Source organism: Camelus dromedarius, chromosome 19 (genome assembly GCF_036321535.1).
Source record: "Camelus dromedarius isolate mCamDro1 chromosome 19, mCamDro1.pat, whole genome shotgun sequence".
NCBI lineage: Eukaryota > Metazoa > Chordata > Mammalia > Artiodactyla > Camelidae > Camelus > Camelus dromedarius.
This window is the reverse complement of record NC_087454.1, coordinates 29,368,035-29,388,881: the sequence shown is the minus strand read 5'-3', so window position 1 is coordinate 29,388,881 and position 20,847 is coordinate 29,368,035. Positions and strand designations below refer to the sequence as shown.

The 20,847-nt window shown below is 53.8% G+C and overlaps 1 protein-coding gene across 6 annotated transcripts; it reads right to left on the bottom strand.

Annotated features, from left to right (window-relative positions):
* Nucleotides 1-7,755: 7,755 nt before the first annotated feature.
* On the bottom strand, nucleotides 7,756-20,673 carry SLC29A1 (solute carrier family 29 member 1 (Augustine blood group)). 6 transcript variants are annotated; one of them, XM_064476534.1, is made up of 15 exons: nucleotides 20,659-20,673; nucleotides 20,268-20,350; nucleotides 15,016-15,137; nucleotides 13,822-13,901; nucleotides 11,844-11,925; nucleotides 11,524-11,726; nucleotides 11,287-11,426; nucleotides 10,919-11,053; nucleotides 10,730-10,827; nucleotides 10,513-10,591; nucleotides 9,978-10,075; nucleotides 9,615-9,723; nucleotides 9,276-9,361; nucleotides 8,699-8,898; nucleotides 7,756-8,408 (listed from the first exon to the last, which is right to left on the bottom strand). In XM_064476534.1, exons 1-15 carry the CDS (start codon nucleotides 20,670-20,672, stop codon nucleotides 8,297-8,299), a joined length of 1,641 nt encoding a protein of 546 aa, XP_064332604.1. In that variant the 5' UTR covers nucleotide 20,673; the 3' UTR covers nucleotides 7,756-8,296. The 6 variants fall into 6 exon arrangements, with proteins under 6 accessions (XP_064332604.1, XP_064332608.1, XP_064332607.1 ...); XM_064476538.1 differs by lacking the exons at nucleotides 20,268-20,350; nucleotides 20,659-20,673 and adding an exon at nucleotides 20,175-20,194; XM_064476537.1 differs by lacking the exons at nucleotides 20,268-20,350; nucleotides 20,659-20,673 and adding an exon at nucleotides 19,807-20,036.
* Nucleotides 20,674-20,847: the final 174 nt, after the last annotated feature.

The window sequence follows — 20,847 nt, the reverse complement described above, 5'->3', positions numbered from 1 at the left end:
TGCACAGCCAACCTGGGCCCCATTTCTTTGTCTAGTTTCCATATTCTGCTCTACATGCATGATAAGTCTCTTGCACAGCTTTTGCTCATTTGATTGTTGGTATATTATTTTTTGACACAATGGCAAGTATAAATTTTCCTTCATTTTCTGTTTCCCAGAGAGTTTGAAAAGCACTTGATTGTTGTGTGTTGATCCCACAACTTGGTAAACTACCTTATTAATTCTTAATTTGTCCATCAGTTTTGTGCTGTTTTCTAGGTACAACCCTACCTGTCATCTGAGAACAATGGCATTTTGGTTTCTCCCTTTCTAACTCTTGAATCTCTTATTTTTTGTTACACTGCACCAACTAGGACATGCAGAACAATGATGAGTGGAAATAGTGATTCTGGGCATCCCTGTCTCATTTCTGATCAGAAAAAGAATGCTTCTAATTAATATTGTTAAAATGGTCATAGTACCCAAAGCAATCTACAGATTTAATGCAACCCCTGTCAAGTTACCCATGACATTTTTCCCAGAACTAGAACAAATAGACCTAAAATGTATATGAAATCACAAAAGACCCAGAATTGCCAAAGCAATACTGAGGAAAAAGAACAAAGCTGGAGGCCTGACCCTCCTCTACTTCAGGCAATACTACAGAGCTACAGTAATCCAAATAGTGTGGTATTGGCACAGAAACAGACATATGGATCAATGGAACAGAATAGGGAGTCCAGAGATAAACCCACGCATCTATGGTCAATTAACCTTTGACAGAAAGGCAAGAATATACAATGGAGAAAAGACAGTCTCTTCAGTAAGTGGTGTTGGGAAAACTGGACAGCCACATGTAAATCAATGAAGTTAGAACACTCCCTCACACCATACACAAAAATAAACTCAAAATTGCTTAAAGACTTAAACATAAGACAGGACACCATAAATCTCCTAGAAGAGAACGTAGGCAAAACATGCTCTGACGTAAATTGCAGCAATGTTCTCCGAGGCCAGTCTCCCAACGCAATAGAAATAAAAGCAAAAAATAAACAAGTAGATCATAATCAAACTTACAAGTTTTGCACAGCAAAGGAAACCAAAAACAAAATGAAAAGACAACCTATGGAGAAATATTTGCAAATGATGCGACTGACAAGAGCTTAATTTCCAGAATAAATAAACAGCTCATACAACTCAGTAACAACAACAACAACAAAAATAAACAACCTAATAAAAAATCGGCAGAATATCTGAATAGGCATTTTTCCAATGAAGACATACAGATGGTCAAGAGGCACATGAAAAAATACTCAACATTGCTAATTATCAGAGAAATACAAATCAAAATTACAATGACATATCACTGAACACAGATCAGAATGGCCATCATCAAAAAGTCCACAAACAATAAGTGCTGGAGAGGTTGTGGAGATAAGGGAGCACTCCTACACTGCTGGTGGGAATGTAGTTTGGTGCAGCCACTATGGCCAACAGTATAGAGATTCCTTTAAAAACTAAAAATAGAGTTAACTAGCAATTCCATTCCTGGGCATATAGCCAGAGAAAACTCTAATTCAAAAAGATATGTGCACCCCAATGTTCACAGCAGCACTATTTACAATAGCCAAGACATGGAAACACCTTAAATGACCACTGGCAGGTGACTGGATAAAGATGTGTTATATATAACAATGGAATAGTACTCAGCCATAAAAAAGAATGAAATAATGCCATTTGCAACAATATAGATGGACCTAGAGATTATTGTACTAAGTGAAGTCAGACAGAGAAAGGCAAATATCATATGGTATCTCTTATATGTGGGATCTAAAAAAATGATACAAATGAACTTATTTATAAAACAGAAAAAGACTCACAGACATAGAACAGAAATTTATCGTTACCAAAGGGGAATGGGTGGGGGAGGGATAAATTAGGAGTTTGGGATTAGTGGATGCAAACAACTATATATAAAATAGATAAATAACAAGGACCTACTGTATAACACAGGGCACTATATTCAATCTTGTAATAACCTATAATGAAAAAGAATACATATGTATGTATAACTGAATCACTATGCTGTACACCAGAAACTAACACAACAGTATAAATCAGCTAAACTTCAATAAATATATAAGTAAGAAGAATGTTTCTAACACTTCATGATTGGGCATACTTAGTCTTTCTGTCTCTTACTTGTTATATATTTTTATCTGAATAGGTATCAAAATTATTTTTTTGCATCTATTGAGAATATTCTTTAAAATTCCCTTTATCTATTTATAGGTTTAATCCATTAGTAGACTTACTAATATTAGACTGAAAGTATCTATTTCTTTAAAGCTTTGTAGAACTCGTCTATAAAACTGCCTGACTCTTGTTTTCTGTATGAAAACATTTTAACTAAGAACTCAAATTTTTTAATGGTCTAGGACTACTCAGATTTTCTATTATGCCTTAAGTCAATTTTGTTTAATAGTTTTTCTGAATGTTTCTTGAAAGCTTTAAAGATTATGGCATTCTATTTCCTTTGACTATCTTTTTAATCTCTGTTCTATCTTAAGTATGTCCCCTTTTTTCACTCCTAAAATGGTTTTTTGTGTATTTTCCTTTTTTCTCATAAACAGTTTCACCAGAAATTTATCTGTTTTCTGTTGATCTACATACTTTGTTTTCTGCTTCTTTAATTCTTTAATTTCTTTACTTTTTTCTTTTATTTGAGAAATTTCCACTAAAGTGTTTCTCATGATTTCTACTTTCTTTGGGTCAGTTCTGTTCTTCTTTTCCTATTTTGTTAACTTTAATATTTAGCGCTTTCAATTTCCACCTTTCCCCTTTTCCAATGCAAGGTTTTAGGATTTTTTCTCAAGTAGTATTTTAGCTATATCCCACAAGTGTCAATATACAGTATTTTTATTATGACTCAGTTTTAAGGATTTTGATTCCCCTTATGGCATCTTTATTGATCAATTCAAAAGTGTTTAAAATGTTCAGTTATTCTTATATTATCTTTTCATTATGTTGTAGACATACAATGATACTGATCTTTTGTATTTGACTTCTGGAGGATGTGGTTAATAGTTATATATGCTCCATGTGTGCCTGGATGGCAGGATGGTGGACGGAGGAGAGGGGAGGAGGGCCACTCTGGATTGGAGGGGCCTGGAAGTCTGTTAGAGGCATTGTGAAGCACCAAGGAGAGCTGCCCAGGAGACAGAGGCTGATGGCCAAAGTCAGGTGAGAACAAAATCTCTCAGGGGAGTGTGGTAAGAAAGCCAGAAACTGTGGTCTAGGCCCTTCTGGAATGGTAAATGGGGCATCTTTGGTAACCTTGCTTTTTATATGCGTATCAGCATCTCTTGACTCCCTAAGGGCAGAGTATCCGTGGCCTAATGGGTGTGATGGAGTCCTGCCTACCTGCTGCTGCTGTCAGCCCAACCCCAAAATGTCAGTCCTCCTCCTGCCATCACACCCAACAGGCATCCCTTTTTGTCTTGAGCGTTGTTCAGTGTTCCAGGCCCCCTTTGACTAAGAAGGTAAACCGTAACCCCAAATCAGTTCAGTCCAGAGCAGATTATAGGCAAGGGAAGGTGCAGGGGCTGGGTGGCATCACAAACAACCCTGACCTGCTTAACTGTTCTGCCTGCCACCAGCCCTGCCCCAGGCACAAGTCACTCCTCAATGTGCAGGTCTCAGCTGGCTGGATTTCTAGGTCATTCGCTGGGCCCAGTGCCTTCCTGGCCCACCTGCACCCAGATAAGGGACTGGTTGGACTGTGGTAGTGCTGCTGGACAGTAAGGAGCTCACAACAGAAGGGCCTCAGATTACACATCAGAAAAGCCCTCACTGGTTTCACCTGGGAAGGATGACATGGGACTTCGGGATGCCTGGATGTTTGGGATCCCTGGGATGTGAAAAGAGATGACTCTCTGGGATGTTTTGGAGGCAGGTGCACAAAGCCTGTGTTATGGTGCCACCTTGTCACATGAGGCCTTGTACCTTTCACTGCCTGGGAACTTTCTCATCTGTGTGTGTATGTATCAGAGAAAGGGACTGAGAGAGAGAGAGAGACTCAGGGATAGAGGGACAGAGAATTATACTTACCTGGTGCTTTGCAGTTTACAAAATATTTTTCCATCCTTTAACCTTTTCAGCCTCAGTTCCCTGGAGTAAAATGGGCATGGCAGTTGTCACCACTTTGTAGGATTATTAGGAGACCGTAGAAGTCAATACATGTAAGACAGTGAGCCGAGTGGCAGGTGAACGTTATTCATTAACTCAGTGGAGTTTCACAACAGGGAGAGGTAGGCAAGTCAAGTATTATTACCCCTGCTTTACAGATGAACACCTCTGAGTTGGAAAGTGCATAGTTCAAGGTCACTCAGACTTAAGAGCAGTAGAGCCTGGCCCCCACCCATCTGGCAGGGGTCAGTTGCGAAAGGCCACGCTCCCGCCAGGGGGCACACGCGGGACGGGTAATGTCACTTTCCCTCCTCGCTCGCCGTTAGGCGGGGCTGAGCTAGACCCGGGCTCTCTCCGTTCCCGGCCCAGCCCTGCGGTTCTCGCTGCCCTGCCAGAGGCAGGGACCCCAATGGCGGTTCGCACTTGGCTGGGGGGAAGGAAATAAGTCCTAGTTCTCAAAGATGCTGGGGAGGAGACCCAAGGATGTGCAGGGAGGAGCAGCGAGCCGCTTAGACCGGGGTGGGAAGGGGGCAGGGAGTGCACCAGGCTGAAGGGGTCCTAATGACTCTTGGCACCTCGTGTCTTTAAGGGGCCTCACCTCCTGCACCCGGACTCCCCTGCAGATTCCCTCAATTTCCTTAGTAAGTCTGTGCATGTCACCCTGTTTAAAGAACAAGGATCTGGGTCACAGAGGATGGTTGACTTGTCCAGGGTCACACAGGTGGCACTTGGCAGGCACAAGATGGAATCCTAGGCTGTAAATCTGAACCCCCCCCCCAACCATAGAAAGGCCTGGGAGAGGGCGGCTGTGATAAACAGAAGCCCCCACTTTGTGGGGTCCTGCTGACTCGTTTAGCACTTGCCCTGCCGTCTGGAGCCAGCCAGCCAACTGGCTCACTGGTACGGAGCACTAGGGCTGCCAAGGCTGTGGAGGGATCTAGTGAGCACATACTTTCCCGGAGGAGACCCATGCAGGAAGCCAGGTCATGTGGAGATGAGCTAGTCCCAGCTGGGACTCAGGCTCTTAATGGGTTGGGGGGCGGGGGGTGGGTAGGAAGCAAGAAACGTGGGCTCTGCCTATCTGAGATGCCCATCTCCACACTCCCTGCCAACTTGCCCCACCAGCCAGATGGGCCTCACCACCAGCCTGCCCCTCTTCCTGTGTCAAGACTTGGGTTTTAGGCAGGGCCTGCTGGCCAGAGAACCGGGCTATCTCTTTAAAGTGACTCTGCACTTTTCTGCTCACACCCATTTTGAATCACTATAACATAACATTGAGAATAATTTTCCCAACTGGGGGTTTCCTGTCAAGCATCCCCACTTCATAGTAGCCTCACCACGTTCTTTCCATATTCATCCCAAAGAAGAGAAACACATATTCCAATCCATCAGATATACTTGAGGCTTCACTCCCATTTTTAAGGACTGCTAGTTTTACTGGGGTTCTTGGCTTTTCAAAAGTTTAAAGCTTCAACAATTCACCATATAAGGTTAAAGAGGGAAATTTCTGTGTGCAGCGGCAGCCACCCCAGGGGGTACAGCAGCTTGCGGCAGAAACGTCACAAGGTGATGACCAGCACTAGTCATGGCAGAATGAGGGATACCTGGGTGACTCGCTTCGCCCTTGCCCACCTTATAGGAAGCAAAGTGCTGGGAGGAAAAGTGGGGAGGTCCCAGAGCTGCCTCCCACAGGCAGTGCTGTCTGCAGAGCGCCCCCTTGTGGTCGGGAGCCATCACTGCAGTCGGGCCGTCAGGACCTTTTCTAACCCTCAGCTCTCCCCATTCTCAGGTGAAGACACTGAGATCATGAATGAAACCCACATTTTTCGGCATTTGCATTAGAAAAATTTTTGGAGAAAATATTTTAGTAATTTTCTTCAACATCAATTTCAGTACAAAAAGAAGTGACTGTAATCAAAATTTTTTTTGTCCTTCAAATCACTGCTGGGGTGAGAGAAACCTCCTTAACATCCACCTCTATCCTTTGGGCACAGGCCGTAGGGTGGGTGCCACCCAGCCAGCACAGCTAGGTCTGGCTGTGAAGACTGTGTGGGGAGGGACAAGCAGATGCGAGGAAGCAAACATTTTTAGTACTTCTGGAAACAGGCAGCTTAAATTTGCAACTTAAAGAGTGAAAACATAAATAGATTGTAGACCTGTACCTGCAAAACATGACTGTCTGGTCACTGGAGTAAGATCAGAGTGTTAAGTCAGTTACAAAAGTTCTGAGGTGCGGAGAAGGCAGGAATTGCAGACTGGCTGTTGCTGGTGGTGGCGGAGGCTCAGGAAACGCTTGGCATGCCCCAGGGAGAGACACCAGCCTGTGACTCAATCTGTTTTCAGATTACTCTGGCCGTGTGTGGGATGGGCTGGATGAGGCTTGGCGGGAGTCCTGAAAGGCCAAGCAGGAGGCAGGGAAAAGACCCAGGCAAGAAAACACAGGGTCCCTGAAGAGCTGTGGTGCTGAGGAAGGAGCCCGGTAGGTCTCTCGGGGTTGGGGTACCGTGGGGAAATCGAGGTGGACTGAGAGGGAGCGGAGCAAGGGTGCCGTTTTCCATCAGCCTCACGGCCTAAGGGCTCTGTGGAGACTGGAGAACACCCAGGGTGCCCCTTGCCTTTTGAACCAGATGGAAAAGGAATATCTTGTTTTCCACAAACCTTAGGTTAAGTATCCTGGTTTTATGTGTGCCCTGGAGTATGTGCGTGGACTTGGTTCCCAGTATGACAAAATACTTAACTCTCTATTAGAATGCCAGAGCTCATCAGACCCTTGAAAATGTGCTAACAGTCCTTAATGAAGCCTGAAGCCTTCAATTAAATGAAACAGTGAGAAATAAAGCCCTGACAGAAGTGCCAAGGGCGGTGGGGGGGGGGCACAACACGTGGCGGGGGGCGCACAGTGGCCAGAGCTCTGGTTCCACTTCCTATTGGGAAGAATCACTTTTGAGAAGGGGGATCCAGTGGTGCGGCCCCCTCCACTGAGGCCTCTCGTGGTGCCAGGCCACCTCACACCTCCCTAGGCCAGAGTTTGGGAAGAGAAGGGGAGGGCCCAGCTTCACCAAGGACACACAGGCTCCTTGTTCCCCAGGAAGTTTGCGCTTCGGTGTCAGGGCGGAGTGCCAGGTAGGGGACAACCCTCAGGCTGCATCCTCTCCCTGCCAGGGAGTGCAACCAGGAGCTTGGCAGGGAGGTGGAGCTGGCCAATTTGAGAGAACTCACTCCTGGGGCTGTGGAGTGAGGACACAGTGGAGATGGTGACAGTGAAGACAAAAGAAAGATGGAGCACTGCCTCCATCCCCAGACAGAGGAATGAAAGAAGGAATGAAGCAGCAAAGGAAAATGACCTTTCCAGATCTCGACCAACAGTCTGGGTGTCCTGGCTCCTGGCCGGCCCCTCCTCTGTGGCCCCAGCAGGAGGCACTGTAGCCCCTCCGAGGCTAAGAGGACCAACAGCCCCCATGCCTTGGCCCGGGTCCAGTGCCGGCCAAGGCCCAGCTGGGTCATGCTCATCCCCCCAGACTCGGGCTGCCGTCCCTCTACCCTTTGCTGGGCATGAAGCCGTGGCTGGAGGACACAGGGAGCCACGGGGAAAAAAAAAAAGTTTATTTAATCAGAGAGCCTTTGAAGGCACCTGGCTTGAGTATAAAAAAAGGGCAGTAAAATGGCAACTGTACAGGGTTCATGATGGGTAGGAACACGGGGAGGTGGTGGGGGAGAGGCACATGGGGAGAAAGGGGCGGAAATATCAGATCGGACTTTAGAACAGACATTCCTGGCCCCTAGCAACCCCTGGTACAGGCAGATGGACAGACAGACACACACACTCTCTGAGCCAAGGAGCTTCTGCAGCTCTGCTCAGGCAGGGATCAGTCAGAGCCAAGTGTGTAGGAGGGCACTTGAGCAGACACAGAGCCTGCATTCCCCCCTTGACTTGAACCCTCAGGCCCACAATGTCCCCACTGTCCATCCACAGAGGCTCTCTCCTCGGGGCCGGGATGCTGAGCCCAGCACACGCCGTGAGAAAGCAGCAATCAGCTAGAAGAGAAATCCTCCAGGCGACCCCTGCCCACAATGAAGGAGGAAGCGGGCAGGAGCTGATGGCCAGGGCTGTCCTTCCATCCATACTCGGTCACACGATTGCCCGGAACAAGAAGGAGAAGACAGCCCCCAGTGCCAGGCCCAGAGAGAGAAAGAAGGCCATGATGGCTCCAGCTGTCTCTGCCTCGGCTGGCTTCACTTTCCTAAAGGAGGGAGGGCGAGCCTACCTTAGGATGGCCCCCACCCCAGCCTCACCCAGAGCATCCAATTCTGCTGAACCACCTACCCTACTTTCCCTCCTGGGGGACTTCTTCACCTGACCCCCAGAGCCCCCTCCCCGCCCCCACTGCCCCTAGTGCCCTCCCCGGCCATGTCCTCTCTCAGCCTGGAAACCAGGCTCGGGAGTCTCCTTGTGCCTCCTCTCCCTCTATTGAGTGCCCCCCTGCCACTGAAGCTTCAGGCCCTGCCTGAGGCCGCCACACTCCCCACTCACTTGGGCCCAAAGCACATGCACAGACTGGCGAGGTAGCCATTGGAGAAGGCGAAGGCGGCCATGAAGAAGATGAACCAGGCGTCGTGGTCAAAGACCGCAGTCAGGTAGCGGCGGGGCTGGACATTGCACAGCAGCAGCAGGGGCACGAAGGCCAGCCGGGCCAGCACCAGGCTTGGCAGCCAGAGGCTGTCCTTCCCCGGCTGTGGGGACCAGGCAGCGTCTCAGTCAGGCTGGCCGGCCCCCAGGGCTCCCTTTGGGGCCCCTCGGGATCAGAAGTGAAACCTCAAAAAGCCTAGTTACCCTTCGGAAGGGGGCGTGGTAGAGCCTTCTGGAGTGTTGAAAACGTTCTACAGCTTGACCCGGGTGGTGGCTGTCAGGAGCGTGTGTACGTTTACATGTATGTATTCATATTTATTAAGCTGTACACCTACAACTTGTACACCTTACCGTATATAGATTATGTCTTGGTTTTTACAAAAGCATGGCCCTTTACGACCATACTTTCTTGCTTCCCTCCCTGGGTCTCAGGCTGGACTCTCCCCTCCCACAGGGGTGTGGGGCCCCTTCTTCCACTTACCCACATGGTGAAGGCTGTGAGGCTCCGGCCCAGCCAGTCAAAGATGTTGAAAGTCAAGAAACAAGACACAGGAATGAAGTAGTTTCCTGGAAGAGGAAGAGTAGATTAGTGGAGGGTTATCAGGTTCAAGAGAGGCAGGATCTAGCAACTCTGACCCTCACTGGGGCTTAGTTTTCCCAGGTGTAAAATGGAGAAGGTGCTTCCTTCCAGCCCAGGGAATGGCAAATGGACCAAGAGAGTCTGGCTGGGGAGGAAGCAGCCCAGGCTCCCCTCTCCCAGACTCCTAGCCCCACTTGAGCTCCCGTCCCTTCCCCATCCTGGAACCCATGGTGTCCTCACTCCAAGCGCTGGTGCCCGCAATGCTGGACTTGACCTCAGCAGCCACAGCAGGAAACATCCCAATGGTGATGGTGAAGACGAAGCACACGGAGAGAGCTGGGACTAAGATCTGGAGGAAACAGACCCAGGCCCGGGTCTTCGTGGTGCTTGTGCATCATGAAAGAACCAAGATTCCCCACCCCAAGACACACACACACACGCGCACACACACACAAATTCAGAAAGTGGCCAGTCTCAGATCAGAAAGTGAGGGAATGGGCAGTGCCAGGAGAGGAGGAGGGTGGGGTGGGGAAGTCAGGAACAAAAAAAAAAGAAGAGAAAGAGGGTGAGGGGTAGGTGGCAGGATACCCATGCCCCACATACATTTTTGAGGATGGCTTGGACAGAATGACTTTCGTTGGTGGGCTGAGAGTTGGGGGCTGAAATTCTGGACTCCTCTGGGCTTGCTTTTGACTCTTCTCCTGGGGGGTGACAGGTTGTAGAAAGATCCTCAAGTTGTGGGAAGGACCAAGCAACAGGAGATGACACAAACACTCTCCAAAAGGGCTGGAGTTACTTGGGGTGGACACCCCCTTAACCGGTGTAAAGTCGCACCCTAACGCTTAACCTAGGCCACCTCTGGACCCACGCTGCAGGAGTCCCCTGGGTCCTGACCTCTCCCAGGTGCCTTAAGTCAGGTTATGCCCTGCCCAAGAATCTGCAATTGTTTCCCAACATCCTCAGGCGTTCAAGGTCCCCCAGGAACTCCCCCATTTTCTCTCTCCCCACCTTTATTTACTGTGGTTACCCCTCAGCCCATCCCGAGTCCCTCTGGCATCCCTGCAGCTCATTCATTCTTGCCCTCTGCTCACGCCACCCCCTGCTGGGCAGGCCGTCCTCCACTCCAGCTTCCTCAGACCTTTACTTATGAGGTCCAGCTTGGTCTCCTGCTCCCCAGGCCCTTCGAGCTTGAGTTGCTGGTAATAGCGGTAGAATTCCTATCAAGTGAGGGGACAAGGGAGGTGGATTCAGAGGCAGAATCTCCAGAATTCCCACCTCCCCCAGGTTTTGTCCTCAGAACACCCCTGGGTCTGGACTCCCCAAAACCCTGAACCTGGCTTTATCCATGTGCTCACCAGCCGCGGAAGGCCCAGGTAACAGATGATGGTCAAAATGATAACCCCACAGGCTGTGATAAAATAGCCGAAGGCACTTTCTGACAGCTCCGAGCCAGCTGGGGTGGAGGGTGCCAGCGATTAGAGCCAGGTCCCATCCCTTCTCCCCGCAACAACCAGCGCGACAGGTGGACAGACAGCAAGACTTACTGGCAATGGCGCAGATCATGGCCACGGAGGCAAAGAAGCCCGCCAGGCCCTGGCCACTCATGATGGGGGCTGTGTAGCTGGCGGGCAGGAGGCCGGCCAGGCCAAATAGGCTGCCCTGCAGGATGGCACCGAACGCTGGGGAACAGGGTGGGCATCAGCAGGGGAGGGGGAGGGGGTGCGTGGGTGGGGCCCCTGGTAGAACAATCCCTGCAATTCCCGCTTGACTCCCAGCAAGTCTTGTCACCGAGTAGCCCTTTCCTTTGCACCCACTCCCAGCCTTGGTCTGTGCCCACTAAGGTCTCTGAACCCTGACCTCCGGAGGGAGGAAGATCTCTGCCCAGGTCCCCCCTCCCCCAAGCCTCACTTACAGTTAATGAGCATGATCTTGACCATGGTGAAGACAAAGAAAGGCAGGGCATCCAGGGGAACCTTCACCAGGATGGCAGTGATCAGAAACAACAGCAGGATGGCCACCAGGCTGCCCAGGATCCGTACAGCCTGGGGGATCCTGCCGGAGAGACCACCGCAGCAGAGGCGGGTGGTGAAGCCAGGGGCTTGGCCCAGAGAGGGCAGGGAGGGCTCAGGCTGGGGGCCCGGGTGCTCACCTCTGGTGCAGGAAGGAGTTGAGGCAGGTGAAGAGCAGCAATGGCAGCATGGCACACAAGGTCATGACGTTGTTGAAGATGGCGCTGAGGGAGTTCCGCTCCGGTGAGGGTGCTGGCGGGGTGGCCGACGCCTGGACGTCCTCCCTGGGTTCAGCAGGGACCAAGGACACATTCTGGGACTGGTCCAGGCGGTTTGTGAAATACTGTGAAGGTTGCAGACAGGAGTGTTGGAATCTCTCTCTCTCTGTGCCCCCAAGCGCAGATCCAGGCCCCACGTGCACAGGGGACATGCCCCCTGGAGCCCGTTTCCCCCATCTCACCGCAGTGGCTGTCATGAAAAAATTCCAGGGCAGCAGCGTCCCCAGACCCAGCATGAAGAAGATAAGCCAGACAGCTTTGTACCTGGGGACAGGAGAGGAAAGCGGGGCCAGGTGACACACCATCCCACCTTCCTTCCTTGATCAAACTGGGGGCTGCCCCTCCCACGCCATCTTTAGTATCTCTAGCCAGCCCAGGGCCCAGGGCCCAGGGCATGTGTCCTCCTGAGGGTGTCTGTGGAGGGAGAGGTGACCTGATATGGGGGAAAGGGCACAGACCAGTCTGAGGGGGAGGGGGCCAGGGACACGGGACCGAAGGGCATGGCCGAAAGGACCTTGGTTCTCAGCCCCAAAGACTCGGGGGACCCTGCAGGCTTGGGAACCAGTGTGACCCACATGTCTGGAGGTGGTTTTGCTAAAAGCTGGGGGGGTGAGCGGGTGAATGACAGAGCAAATACAAGTGTCTTCCACCCCCGCCGGGCAGGCTGGAAGTGATTACGCTGTCTGCGCAGGGCTGTGTGGTTCCCCAAAGAGGACTCTGAGGTCAAGAAACTCCCAGACCATTGTGGACCTAGTGGGGAAGGCAGGCAGGGTGCCTTGGGACAGCTGGGAAGTGAGGGAGAGGTTTTCTCCCGGCCGAGACAGAACCAGCTTTGTAGGTCACACCATGTAGGGCAGGCCAGGAGGGACCGGGCCATTGCACGTCATCTGAGCCCCAGAGTGTAAATAGTGCCGCCCAGCCTGGGCCAGGGCACTGCCCCAAGCCCTCCACCTCAGGGCCTGTCTGGGATGGAACAGCTTCCCCCAGGCAACCCTGGGCCCTCCCACTGTGGTCTCCAAATGTGTTTGCCATGCTCTCCCCAGAGATAAAACCCACTTTCTTCACAGAGCTGACAGGAACAAGCCCAAGACAGTGAGGAGACGGGTCTAGCCAGCACGCAGGGCCTGGCCCCACACAGAGAGGCCCTGGGTGAGTGCCCCAAGTGGGAAGACCTGAGCCCTGACAACTGCAGCCCCCCACCTTCCTCATACACTCCCCACCTTGAAGAGAGGCGAGGGCTTGATTCAGAGGCCCAAATGACAGAGGAAACTCCCAGCCAAAGGCAGCCAGGATAGAAGGGAAAAGTGGGGCTGGGTGAGTGTGACAAGGCTGATGGAGAAGGCAGAGGGGTTCAGACAGCTGCCACCAGAATTGGGGCAAGGGGATGTTGGCAGGCAGTCTGGGAACGGAGGACACCAGGGAGGGGACCACCGAAACAACCTGGGGCCTGTACTTATATTTTACAGGTAGAAAACTGTCCCAGAGAGATCAAATTAGCGCCCAAGGTCCTGCAGCCAGAAGTGCCCTAGTTCTCTGGCCTTTGGCCCAGGGAGATAGGATGGGCAGGGGAGAGGTGATGGGGTTGGGGGGCACAAGTGGAAGGATGGTTTTGATTCCAGGCATGGCTTCAGCTTTCTAGGGTCCTAGACTCCTTGGAGAACTTGAATCCCCCTACAGCTTCTTCTCCCCACACACACAATCACGGCTGTGGGTCTAAACTGGAGAGAACTTCTGGCTCCGGAGGTGGGGGAATGAGAGGAAGGTCAGAGCAAGGACCAGGATGGGCCGGGGTCATCCGAAGCAGAGGACCCAGGGCAGCCCTGAGGGAGAGGGCAGCTCTGCCAGATGCACTCTGGAATGAGGGGTGCTGCCAAATGTCTCCTCATGGTGGTGGTGGGAGGAGCCGGAAGCGGTTGGAGCCCAACAGTGGAAACACTGACAGGCCAGGGAGGGGCTCCCACCCACCCGCCCTGGGCCTTCCCCAGACACCCCAGCCAGCACCCAGCCTCAGCAGTGCAGGCCCCCACCCCTGATGCAGACCTAACTCACAGCTACTTGGCTGGAAGGCTAGTCAACCCCAAACTCCAAAGGGCACAGCACCCAGCCCCATGGAGACCCATTTCCACTCCTCAGGACTCCCAGCCCCAGGTCCCCCAGTACCTGTCCTGAGGCTGGTGACTGGTTGTCATGGTGACTGCGTTGGTTATGCCTGGCTGACAGCTTCCTCCCTCTGGCGCTTGCTGGGGGCAGAAGCAGTGTGAGGCCCTGTCTTGGCCCTGCTTCCCCACAGGCCTCTTCAGATTCTTGGGGTGGGGGGGGCAGGGCGTACAGAGCAGGCAAGCTGAGGAGTCCAGAAGGCGCCCCCCCACCACCTGCCCTGCCTCTCAGGACTGCTCAGTCTGACCCCTCTGGCCCATCCTGTTGCGCCTCCCTGCCCGCTTAGGCTCCACCTGGCGCCTGGCCTGGCCTGGCCTGGCCGCTGCCACTGCTATTTTTATCCAGCAGCTGAAGCAGTTTGTATGCGGGAAACAGGAGGGTGGAGAGCAGAAGGGAAGGAGGAGGAAGTATGATTGGGAGGGAGGGAGAGACAGGCAAAGGCTGGGAAGAGGATGAAAGGGGTCAGGGACAGTGGCGATAATGGAAGAAGGGACAGGAGGGAAACAGAAAGGAGACAGAGGGAGGGAGGGAGGGCACAAAGCAAACAGATCAGCAGAAGCAGCAGCCGCAGGGGAGATGATCGAGGCCAAACCTCCCTCCCCAGGTCCCTCGGCAAGTCTGATGTCCACCCTCCCGGGGGTCCCTGAGCTCATGGCTAGGGCAGCCTCTGGAGAGCCTGTCCCCTCCTGGCAGCACCCCAGACTCCAGCCTCTCTACTGGTAGCATCTTAATGGTCCTTCCCAGCCAGTGCCCGAAGGCTTCCTAGTTACTGGCCAGTTTTCCAGGAAAATACTTCAGGACAGATGTGGGGACACAGCCCTCCCCTGACCCCTAGTCCTGGTTCCAGGGTCACCCCCCACCACCCAGTTCCTCTCTGACTCACTCTCAGGCCCCTGCCCTCTTCCCCTTTCTCTAAGTTAAAGAGAAGACCGTAGGGATAGGGGCACAGGCCTGACTAAAGCATAGCCCCAAGGCACCCAGCCTCCCCGCTCAGCATCCCTCCCCTGCTCCTTTCTCACTTGCTTGTGCAGGGGGAGGTGCCCTGGCACCAGCGGAGGAAACAGTTTTCCCTTGGATGGCATGGAAAGCCAGGAAGGCATGTGCTGGCATATCCCCCACGTGTGGGCCCAGGTCTGGAGCCAGGACTGCCGTTCTGGGTGAAGACTGGCTTCCTCACCCGCCTGGGTCAGAACTCACCAGATACCCAGACTTGCCAGCAGAAGGGTCAGTGCAGAGGGGTCCCGGGCAGTCCGTCGGCAGTGGTCCTAGCTCAAGCTCAGGCAGCAGGCCTTGTCCATGGGTTCCTCCTGAGTAAGGGTCTAGAATGAAGGCACAGGGTGTATCAGGAGAGAACCCCCCAGGCCTCACTGTGGGAGGGAGCAGCCCCATTCTGAGACGCCTCTCTGAACACACACGACCTGGGAGATAAAACCCAGCCCAGTAGCTTGGGAGATAAGACAGCCAGCAGTCTCAGCAGGGGAGCTTAGTGGGTGGGTGAACTCACAGGTGCAGCCAGTGCTCCAGGCCCCAGGGACTGCAATGGCCAGCCCTGGGGACCCCAACAAAGGACCTAAATGGGCCTTTCTACCACTCCCAGTAATTCCTCTCAACCCCTCCCTGAATAAACTCCAGCCTCTCCAGAGGCCTTCCTCAACCCCCCAGCCCACACCTGGGCTGAAGGACAGGGAGGGGAGGAGCAGACCTACACCCTTCCAGCTAGAGGCAGAGGTCTTTTTCCATTGTCCTTTTGACAAATATTGACCTAGGATCTCAGAGTGCCAGCCAGGCACTGTTGTAGGCACTTGGGACAGAATGGGAACAACAATGTTTACATTCTCTAGAAGGATGGGGGTAAGAGGGCTTAACCTGGGGGGATGGGCAGATGAGGCTAGGAACTTGGGTTTTCTATTAGGTAGCATGGGGGAACCCCCAGCTTCTCACCTCAGCCTACCCTGTGCTCACCTTCCGCCCCCACAGGCAAGATTCCAGGCAGTAAAGAGGAGGTGCATTTCAACACAGATGGGAAACTGGTGGAGAACAGAGCATCTCCCCATCCTCAGTAAAATCTGTCTTAGACTAAGATTAGTATTTATTTCTGCCCTCTCCCTCAGCTATACCCCTGCTCTCTGTTCTCAGCTGCCCCTACTCCAGTCCTAAGCACAATTCAATTCCAGGGGCAGCCTGCTCCCCTTGCCCGCACACTGATAATCAGCTGGCCAGTCCAGGTGTTTTGTTTTTGTCTGTCTTTGCCCAGCAACAAACAGGGATTTGATATCAGCTTAGAGCATCTGGTGTCCCTCCAGCCATGCCTTGGCCTGCCTGAGATGGGGCCCTGAAAGCAGCCACCTCCCCAACTGAGCACCTCCCCAACCCGGGACCCCCAAGACCTCTCAGGCACCATGGCTTCTAGAGACATGCTTGTGGTAGCATCAAATTCTCCACTTCCCTGGATCCCATAAGGGGCCAGCCACTACCTACAGATACCCTCTCTTGCCTTTGGACACCCTCACAATCACCATAAGCTAGTACAAAACTATCTCCATTGAACAGATGGGGGCAGCTGAAGTTCAGAGAGGTTGAGTCATTTGCCTAAGATAACAGAGCTAGTGAATGGGTGAGCTGTAACTCAAACTCAATGAGCAGCTTACTCTAGGCTCCTGCCAGGATGGGGAGGGAGGTATAAAGTCTGCTTCCCAGGCAGCCCCGTATACTCAGAAGTGGGGGTGCTCTACTCCATCTAAGGAGAAAAAATAAGGTAGGGGCCAAGGTCATCTCCAGCCTGACTTGAGTGTCAGGTGGCACTTCCCCATCCCATTCACACATTCTGGCAAGCAGAGCTCACACAGGCGGGAGGACAAGGCAAGAGGGTCTGGAGGTGACGGAGAGGAATGGGCAAAGGGGCGGCCCCAAGAGGGGTAAGAGACAGGGGTGGGACCAGCCCTCATCTACCACCGTTCGACCCTGGGAGGAAAATCTGGGGTGTGTATGTCCTTGTTCTCTGAGGGAAGCAAGGGTCCTCTCTGGGAGTAAATGAGAACGCGCCCAGGAAGGGGAGGCCAGGGACACGAGTTCCGCCAATAAAAGGCGGGGGTTAAAGAAACAGCTCCTCCACCTCCATTCTGTTCGCCCACATCCCCATTCCCCGCACCCAGAGCAGTTAATGGTGCGGCCCCTCCCCGGTACCAACGACAAGATTGATCGAGATTAACCATCAACTCGCCCGTCCCTTGCGGAGGTCAGCTCGGTGACAGCCGGTTTCAGGCCCGGGAGTCAGGTCGCCCACGTCCTCGCGGGTCCGGGTCCCGGCAGGATGCACCTGCGCTCCAGCCCCAGCACGCCACGTGCTGCGCGGCTCCGCACGCTCCCCGCGGGGGCCCCACCCGGCGTCCCCTTTTTTGGCAGCGCAGCCGCCAGGCCTGGTCTCCCTGCCCTCGTGGCAGACGGGAAGCGGCACCTTCCACCCCGGCGGTCCCCGGCACCCCGGCACCCCGGCCCCCGGCTCGGGGCAGCACCTGCTGGGAAGGGGTCCACCCGCGTGGAGGTCGGCGCGCTCTCCCGGCAGCTTCCCGCGCCCGCCCGAGCACATTCAAACCCGCCCTCCGCTCGCCCCGCCCCGGCGCGCCCCCGCCCCCATCCGCTCCCCGGCGCCTGCTGCGGCCCCGCCCCGCCCCGCTCCGCCTCGGGCCGCCCCGCCCCCTGCAGGGAGGCTGCGGACGCCCTTGGACACCCCTCTTCGCCCGGCACCGAGACCCTGCGACCCCCAGCGCCGCCTGGCCCACACCTCGCCTTATTTCTGTAGCTAGGACCTCTGAGGGCCCTGCCACGCCAAACTTTGCCCCATCACGGGACACATGGGGCCCACACTGGGTACCTCTGGTCTCCGCGCTGGGGTTACATAAAACTCCTACACAACTGTCTCGGGACTCTCCCAGCGACAAACCTGCTCAGACAGGTCCGGACGCCCTGCCATGTCCATACTCCACCCAAGATGTTCCATTATCGCTTCTCAAGCCCCCTCTCAAGCCACTTTCTTCCACACTACACCGTTTCTTTCCAGCGCCCCTCTCCCTTTTCAGTACCATTTTCTTCTTTTCAGACTATCCTCTCCTTCCCCCACTCCGTGGGATCCCTCCGACAGAATCGGTATGTGTCACCTGGGTTTTCCCACCTCTAAGACTTACACACCCACAACTTTGACTTGGAGAGGGATGTGTGCCCCTGGGGGGTAGGGGGCCCCAAGGCACAACCCTATAGTCTCCTAATGATTCACCCTTTTTAAATCCAGAACTTTGGAAAAGCTGAGGCAACATCTGGGAATGGAAGACAAACAGCCAGTAACAGCCTTACATCCTGAGTGAATCCTATGGTCCTGACACTCAGAGGAGGAAGCCTTGCTGAGACCCACATCCTCCCTGGCTGAGGAGGAAGGGGGTAGGGCATGCTGAGGAACTCTTGTACTTCCCAGGGAGGGGGAAGGATTCATTCCTTTTTTGGTGGTCAGTACATCTGGGGGACGGGGGATCACTGCCCCCTACAGCAGTACTGGAGAACAATCCAAAGGCTGCAGAGGTGCTGAGGACAGAAAATCCAATCCAGCCCCACCGCTTGCCCCATTTACCCAAAAGGCCTGTACCCTGGAGAAGCCACAGACACTAATTAACAATTAGCAGTACTAACATCACAGGAATATGGCAGAGTCAACCCGTCTCCCCAGAGAACAGAATGGGCCCTGAAGGGAAGGCTAGTTTTTCTACTTAGGATGGATCAGTGGACTCACCCCAAGATACTCCAGAAGGGCTGTTCCCAGCCTTCCAGCTCTGAGCTCCACAGAGACATGACACACCATCACCCCCCAGCCCTAACCAAACAGAGGGCAGGAAGAGGGATATGGGTGATATTTTTCTAGGCACTGCCCCATGGCTTGAGGGCAGCTTCATGTCTGGGTCTACCCCCATATTCCTACCCTGTGTTTGTCCAGATTCTCTCTCTTCCTTTCCTGACCTTCCTCTCCCCTCTTGCTTGGCCCCTGTCTCTCTCCCCATCCTCATTTCCGTCTCTGGGCCTGCGGGGGTGGCAGGCCTTAGTGGTCAAACAGTTCCGCCAGGCATGGCCAGGCTGGTGGCCAGTGGCTGCAATTGTGTGCAGAGGGGGGCTAGAAATGGAAAGAAGTTGGAGGGAAGTGGTGAGGGTCCCAGGCCAGACAGGGGAAGGCTGGTTCCTCTGCCCATCCCTGCTGAGGCCTGGCCTGCTCACTGGATGGCAACAGCCAGGGCTGTTATTGCTGGACAGAAGCCCGTCTGGCACTTTCCTTGCCTGGGCCCCCAGCCAGCACCCACACTCCTCCGGAGCCGCCTCCCTAGGCTGAGATGGTTGCTGAGTGCCAAGGCCCTCTGCTGGACAGCCTCAGAGCCCCAACTCACAGTAGCCTTTGCCCAAGTTCCTCTAGCCAGGCCCAGCCAGTCTTATGGCTCCCTCCCTCCCTGGGCTCTCACGGGTCTCTGGCACAGGAGAGGGGTGTGAAAGGTGGATCCAGGGGCACCCCAACCCTATCCCTCACCTATTTGCGACTGTGGCTTGCCCCAGACTCCCTCCTCCCTCTTAGAGCCTCCAAGCCTGCCTCATCGACTCACACACAGTCCTATCTTTCCCCAGCCCTGCCTCTATCTGTGTTTGCTGGAAGTGTGCTTGCTTGGCTGGGAGGTTTGTCACCAGCGCGCCTCGTAACTGTATGTTCTCAATTGTTTTGGGGGCTCTATCTCCGCGGCCTTGTAGCAGGGCTGGGACAAGGGAGAGGCCAGAGAGGCAACTTACCTGAGGCGCAAAATTTGCGGGGGATACCCAAATATTCCAGAATCCAGATAATGTTTTAATGCAATATTTAAAAAAAACTCAAAGTTAATGCAAAAAATCCATGATGAACAAAACATCATCTAAACTTAAGACAGGATCCGGCCCTCTCAGGGGTCAGATTCATCTCAAGTCTCTCACCTTCCTTGAGGGTGTGTACTTGAGGGTGGGTACCTGGGTCAGGGTTCAAGAAGATTCGACTCTGTTCACTAGGTCTGCGCTTGGTTTTCCAGCTTCATTTCTCAGACCTCTGCCCCTACCCTCTGCTCTGGGCACGTCTCTGACCTCGCGAACATCTGCATGTACTTAGGGTAGGGCAGTCATCTAACAGCGGCCTCCAAAGTCCGAGAAAGGATCCCCCTCCGCCAGAAGCCGCAGGTGCGGACTCCACTGATTTCCCCTACCCCACGAGGACCCCGCCCACCGCGCTCTCCGCCCCTCCCGCGGGGGAAAACAGCACAGACCCCCCCCGCCCCCCCGCCGCGGCTCCGCCTCTGCTCGCTGAGCACCTGCTGCGACTTCGGAGGTGGCATCCGGAGTCGGGGAGCTGGAACGGAAATTCCCGGGCCAGCCGGCCCCAGGTTCCCATTTGGCCTCCTTACCTCGGGGCTGGGGCCCTCCCTGTACCCGGAAATCGCAGCCCGCGCCGGGTCTGACCGGTCTCTGCTGCTCAGCGGGAGAGGGGCTGCAAGCAACGATCCCAGCATCAGTCCCGCCTGGCGCCTCACTGGAGTGGGGAGCGACCCGGGAGGTCGGCGGCAGGAGAGGCCCAGAGCAGAAAAAAAAGGACTTGAACCCCCTTCATCCCGCCCCTCCTGCCAGGCAGCCCTCCCAAAGGGGCCGAACACGTGCACTGGCTTTTGAGACTCCGAGAGGAAGCAGATGGTGCCGGGGGTGGTGGGGGGAAGGGGAAACTGGGGTCTAGAGGAAAGTCCCGCAGGGCCGGCGTTGGGGCGGGCGCATGGCTCTGATATCGGTTCTTCCCAGACCAACCTTCTCTCGGGCATGCTGACGGGTTCAGGGTCCTGAACGGGGCCTGTATTCCTCATTCTCCCCCACTGAACCGAGAGCCCAGGACTCGCTGGGGGAAGGGGGGAAGGAGGAGTATTGAATAGGAACAGTAAGCAAATTATCCGAGGCTGGCATGCAAATACCTCCCACAGCTCTCTTCTGACCCCGAGG